At 41.2% G+C, this 6,612-nt stretch overlaps 1 protein-coding gene across 1 annotated transcript in view; it reads left to right on the top strand.

The window, feature by feature from the left end:
* Window positions 1-5,523: 5,523 nt before the first annotated feature.
* Window positions 5,524-6,612, top strand: part of LOC128850280 (spindlin-Z-like) — a 42,858-nt gene continuing 41,769 nt past the window's right edge. Inside the window, exon 1 of the mRNA XM_054053299.1 lies at window positions 5,524-5,575. Within this exon, the coding sequence (XP_053909274.1) occupies window positions 5,524-5,575 (52 nt within the window). The remainder of the gene's footprint in view (window positions 5,576-6,612) is intronic.

The following is a 6,612-nucleotide window of genomic DNA, read 5'->3' as shown; positions in this document are numbered from 1 at the left end:
GTTTAGCAGGACGGCTGCAACCACTCATAAACAGCCAGGCCCTAGGGTAATCCCTTGCTTCTCATGAGAGAAAAGGAAAAATGGCTTACTCACATACTGAAGTCCTAAGACCGAGGCTGACGTCAGGGCTTTCTTCAGCTGTTCAAAGGCTTGCACAGCCTCTTTACTCCGTTGGAGGTATTTCTGTTCGGCGGTGGTTAGTGCATACAGGGGTTTAACAAGCAGTCCGTAGTTATAGATCCATAGCTGACACCACCTGGTCATCCCCAAGAAAGTTCGTAACTCTTTCACTATTTACTGTCTCGGGGTTTGGTATATTGCCTCTTCTCAGGCCTGTCAAAAGTTCTTTGTCCAGCGCTGATTTCATAACCCAAGTAGATTGCATTATTTGGGCCTTCTTTTAGATACCCGGTATCCCTGGAGCCCCAAAAAGTTTAACAGACTCACCATCCAGGTCATGCAAGCGTTGTCTTGGTGGCAATCAGGGTATCATCTACATACTGCAACAGTCTCCCTTCCTCAGGTGGGGCTTCCAGGCCTCAAGATCCTTTGCAAGTTGATTACCAAATATCCAGGTGAGTTGAGTTCTGCACCTGCTTTCTGGGTTTTCCATTCAAATGCAAATATTTTCTGGCTGGCTTCATGGAGAGGGAGGCAAAAGTAGACATCCTTCAGGTCTAAAACAGTAAGACAGGTTAGTTCAGGTATTAATACAGTCAACAGGGTATATGTATTTGCCTCCACTGGGTAAAGGTTTTTTGTTATTTTATTTACAGCCCATAAGTCCTGGGCACATCGGTGGCCCATACCTCGGGGTATACCTGGTTCATGATTTCTTCTCTGATTTTTCCTTCTGTGGGAACACTGACTAAGGATAAACCCCTTATTTGCATATACTGCTGGTCATTTATCTCCAGAGTAATCTCTCCCTTTTCAAATTTGGTTATTGCACCCAATTTTTCTAATAAATCTCTCCCCAAAAGTGCCTTCAGGGAGTTGGGCATATACAAGAATCTGTGGATGCCCCTTTGTATTCCCAGTTTATATCTTAGAAGTTCACAAAAATACGTCTTTTCACTTTGGCCAGTTGCCCCTTTTACCACGATGTAGTCATTTCCTAGGGACATCAAAGCTTAGTTCAAAACTGAATACTTTGCTTCTGTGTCAACTAAATTTCTATTTTCTTTTCCTCTTTCCCTGGCTTCATTATAACCAGTGGATCTGCTAGGGTGGATTCCCCAGGTCTTCCTTCACATGAGCCACTATTCCTCTTTTAGACTGGCCCAAAACAAAAACTTAGTTGTTGTATTCCTACCCTTGACCCAGGATCCAACAGTGTGTTGGGGCACATTATTTTCCACAATTTTCTTATTTAAGAATTTAAGATTCTTTATTGTCTCATTCTTCCCAGAGAGGTGCCTGTAAAACTGTCAAAGCAGACATTTCCCTGATGCAGGAAGATACCGGGCTATTCGGGGGACCCATCCGAGCCTGTATCCCGTTCCTGTGATCGAAGGGGAGGCTTAAGCAAATCAGATAAATCTTGTTCTGTTCTGCTGTCCAGTGAATTTTATTTATTCTCGTGTACCCTTGTTCAATACTGCATGTCACTCAACATTGCCTCAGTTTACCTTTAAATTGTTATTTTCCTGCCTAAGGGTGATTACCATAGGGTCCTGTGGCACTAAAATCCCACTGTCTCTTTGCCACTCCAGATGGTTTCGGAGGGTGAAAAACACTTCATTCCACTTTCCCTCTCTTTAAAAACAACATTAGTTGCAAAACAGTACTGAAATCCTCTTCTTACTCATGGAGCCTCCGGCTCCCCCCACCAGTTCCTTCCAGTAATATTCATCCTAATGGGCTTGTCCGAGGAAATTCTTTCTCGGTTTTGCCCCCATTCTACTACCTTCTGACTCTACCTTTCTCCAACTTCCACAAACCATTTAGACACTTACAAATGTCCTGTCTCTAAGTTCTCAGGGACTTCTCACAAGACTAGTAACAACAACAGTTCCCATCTACAGATTACAGATACTGAGGACAATAGAGTGATCCCAACCTAGCTGAATAGCACAATAAAATTTTATGATAGTCCGAACACCAAAACTGATCCATTCCCGCAGCCTGCACAATTCTGGCCCCTCTGTCTACGCAAACCTTTTGCTTTTACACTTTAAAAATATTTTTTTCTGTCACACAGAACACTTAACTCACATTCCAGGAGGGGAAGGGTTAACTCACACACACAGCACCTAACTCACATAACTTGCATACCAGGAAGGGGGAAAAGGGAGGGGCACTCTCAGCCACTTCTCTGCTTCTCTGTTTTTTCTCCTTTTTACCTTCTTCTATACTAGGTATTTTAAAATTTCATCCTTTGCAGCCTTCCATTCCAAAGGTCCGAGGTAAATATACCCATTTGCTATCTCAATGGACGTTTGGAATTAAAAGGCTTCATAGGTGCATTCCTAGGATCAAGACAAACAGGGCTTCTAAAGAATTTGCAAGTCTTTCAACATTTAGAGCTCAGTCCACCTCTGGCTCCTGTCTATGGAGGAAGAACGTCCCCCGGTAAGCTATCGCTCTCAATTCCACTGGTACTCTGTTATACGTCAAACAATTCACAGAGTATACTTATGACATAAAACACAACGTATGGCAGTGATCACTCACTTCGTTCGTCTCTGGCTGCTTCCTTTGCAGGAGAGCAGAACCCCAGATCAGAACTCCGCACTCACTTCACACTCAATTGCGTGTCTCATGCACCCACGCACTCACATACAAACACTCCACAACATATGAGAAGTTTAAAATGAGTTCTCAACGATGTTAAAATATACATGGTATTGATACTGAAGATTTGCAACAGGTGTAGAAGATGATAGTTATCTCATATGCAGCACTCCTGCTTCCTCAGCAAGGAGTACCCAATTCACGATAATATTATACTATGATATTATCTTATCTATAATACCATATTATAATACCATAATCCCTCACCACGCGTCTCCGTCTAACAGGAATCTTGGGATTATATTTCACCTGGTACTTTGCTATCACAGCAGGGAGTACCCACAGCCTCGAATTTGCTACTTTACCTGGGGGTGGGCGGTGCCACCACCTCACCCGGCACAAAAGGGGATTTTTATCCCCCTCACGATCTTATGAGATCTCGGAGAGACCCCAACTCTTCATCACCACGTAAGGCATCCCATCCACGATTTACGGACTCGTCCCCCCCTTATCCTGCAGGTACATCCAAATTATCTTACATAAATCACATACCTGGTCTGCCTGCTGATGGGCCGTCTCTCCCCCCACAGCAATCGGGTAGAGATGGGAGATTTGCCGAAGAAATAGCTTACCGGGGCACACCTTAGAATGTCCCACTCCCCCACCGATCCTGTAGCCGGGCAGAGAGGGTGTCCCATCTAGGGTGCCAAATTGTTTTGCAGAATCAAACTCTATAACCCAAAATGAGTTATAAAGCAGGTATGTTTATTTCCAGCACTGAGGTGCAAGGGGGTTCTCCTCCTAGCTTGCACACCTTATAGCTTAACAAGCAGCTACTTATAGTGTAAAGACATGCATAGGTATAAGCGCCTACTACATATTCATACCCTATCCCTGCTTCGTATTATAATTAGACCTGGAAAGTTCGCTCCAATCTTGCACCTGCATAGTGCCTCCTGATGGTCGTGGGCCGGGGTCTTAGGGATGAAGTAGGAAGTCTTCCTTGGGATGAATATATTTCTTTTTGAACTTTGTGCAGACTCAGTCTCCTCTGTCTGTTTTCAAACTCCTGAAGCAAATGCAGACAGCTTTTTACATTCCAATGCCTACTTATCAGTAAACTTCTGCTAGCTGGCTCCTTCATTATCAACTTCCAAGATTGTTATAAAGTGCTTGGACAAAATCAGTGAGCCAATTAAGTAAAATAATATATAAATTTATTACAAAGATTTGGCAAGCGATAGCAAGCAAAACAGCACTGGGCGGCCGGGGAGTCTCCTGCTCCACCAATGGCGCACGCTCAACTTCCCGTAGTTGTAGTTCTCATAGGCCATTGTTTCCGGCATACGCGTCCTTTTAGGTGTACTCTGCGTCCGCACTGATCTATTGCTAGGGGGTCTTTTTCTGCTTCTTGGTGGTCACTGGGATGGAGGCCCCGAGTCTTCCTCCTGTGTTTGTCCTGTGCCCCTTGTTTAATGCATGCGTGTTTCACTATCTCTTGCAAAAACACAAGCATTGTTTACATTACCGGATATCTTTGGTTACTGCAAGGAAGCGTCTGTGGTTAATGCAAGGAAGTGTCTGTGGTTAATGCGAGGCCCACTCTTCCTTGGTTCAAAGCCGACATCTGTTTTTTCTATTAGCATAAGCAATAATTGATTAACAAACATTATCTCTTCTATTACACAAGGTCTTCAAGGCTAACAACGACAAGCTCTAACGAACGCTCCCAGCCCCCCTTGTCTGCTTTCACACATCAGGAAGAAAAAAAGTAGAAGGGAGAAGGCCACAGATGTTCTCTGTAATCTGTTTGACTGACAGATTACAGAGAACACTATTATAGCAATCATTTCTTAAGGAAAGCAGGCTAAAAGGATGAGTTAACCTAACCTGTTGTTTTAGCCGTGTGCAGCATTGAAATGAATGAATTAGGAGAAATGTTTGCTGTCCAGAAACAATACTCTGAAATAGTTATTTTGTAATTCTTCAGAATTTTAGGTGATAACAAGTATCTGTAATATAAATCTTGGAAAATACTTTAAAACATTGACCTTCCATATCTTTCTAATCTAGAGGAAAGTGATTACTGAAATGTTTCAGGAATCCGAGTGTAGGTGTAGTGAATCACCAATGACTTTTGCAGGTCTTCAATAAACTAATGAGTTAGCAAATTGGTAGTTGTTGCATTACAACCTCTGAGGTTTTTACCTTTTAAGTGCTAAGATTTTTTTCTACAGTTTTTTAAAAGTATCTGTAGAGAAGGAATTCTGATATGTGGGTGTGAAGCATTTTGGGGTTTTTTTATAACAAATGGAAGTATTTGTTTGTGCTTTACCTCTGGTTTGTTTTTTTTTCTTATGAGGCTTTTCTTTGTGTATCTCTCTGTGGATGACTTGATCTGATATAGAATTGTATTGAGAATAGGAGGAAAAGTATGAGCCTTAATATTCACCTGTCTTCTTGCCACCTGTCCTCTGTTTACTAAATGCATCCAGAATAACAGAATATGAAGAGACTTCTCATTGAGCATGAAAGAAAAAATATTTTGTTTCAATTCAGTGTTTATTATAACCAGATCTCAAATCAGACTATACTTTCTGATTTGTTTTTCAGAGTGATATAATTGAAAGTGCTTCTCCTATATTTGAGGAAGAACAAATTGGTGATTGGATGGTGGATTAATAAGTAGCTGTTGTATTACAAGAATAAGAAGATATTTTGAGAGCTGGGAAGAACTGGATTTTCACCCTAGTCTAGCAGCTTTGCTGCTCACTTAAACACAGATGAATGAAGACCCCATTTGGAAAATCACCAGGTCAGCGATCCAGAGCTGATGCAGGTGAGGTATAACTGAATTTGGGGGATTTCTTTGTTGTTTTTTAGTGGGTAAAATATGTCTTTATTTTATAGATTTTCTCATGTAGTCATGGCTTTATGAAGCTGTTACTGTTTGTTTGTGGTTCTGGGGGGGGTTGTGTGTGGTTTTTTTTTAAGATAAGAATTATTGCTTTCATTATAGAAACTGTGGAATTGAAAGGGTATACATAAATTTAATTTAACTGTACTGACTTAAATATAAGAAGCTGTACTGGTTCTGTCTGGGATAGAGTTAATTTTCTTCACAGTAGCTGGTATGGGGCTGTGTTTTGGATTTGTGCTGAAAACAGTGCTGATAATACAGGGATGTTTTAGTTACTGCTGAGCAGTGCTTGCTCAGAGTCAAGGCCTTCTCTGCTTCTCAGCCCACCCCACCAGCGAGCAGGCTGGGGGTGCACAAGAAGTTGGGAGGGGACACAGCTGGGAGAGCTGACCCCAACCGACTAAAGGGATGTTCCATACCATAAACTAATCCTTTAAGGGGAAAATTTCTCTTTTGCTCATCTCAGAAGTGCTGGAAAATAAACAGTAATGTATTCACCATATATTTATAACTTGCTGTAAAAATTTTAATGATCTTGTAAAATTGATCAGATAGTGATTGTGAAAGATCATCTCTCAGAAACATTTCAGAAAGGCTTTTATAATTGTACACAGAGATTATTGCTACATTGTGTGTTTTGTAAATAGAAAATGAAGTATTTCAAATAATTCGTTATTTGAAGAAACTCAAAATATGAGTAACCACTTAGCCTTAGGTTAGGATAATTCAAAGTTTTGCAGCTCAATGGGCTAATAAATCTCAGTAAATCTTGTGGACTCTATAGTAAGGATTATCAGCAATGACACAGCAAAAAATAAAGTTACCGGTCAAGCGTTGTTTTGTATGCTGGTATTTTTTCTTGTATAAACTAAGCCAGACTGCTTTAGCTGTGCATTCTGTTTGGACTAGTGTTCAGGACAGGAACTACAAATTATAAATTGCAAGTTAAGAATTCT

This window comes from Cuculus canorus, chromosome W (genome assembly GCF_017976375.1).
Source record: "Cuculus canorus isolate bCucCan1 chromosome W, bCucCan1.pri, whole genome shotgun sequence".
Lineage (NCBI taxonomy): Eukaryota > Metazoa > Chordata > Aves > Cuculiformes > Cuculidae > Cuculus > Cuculus canorus.
This window is presented reverse-complemented; position numbering and strand designations above follow the sequence as displayed.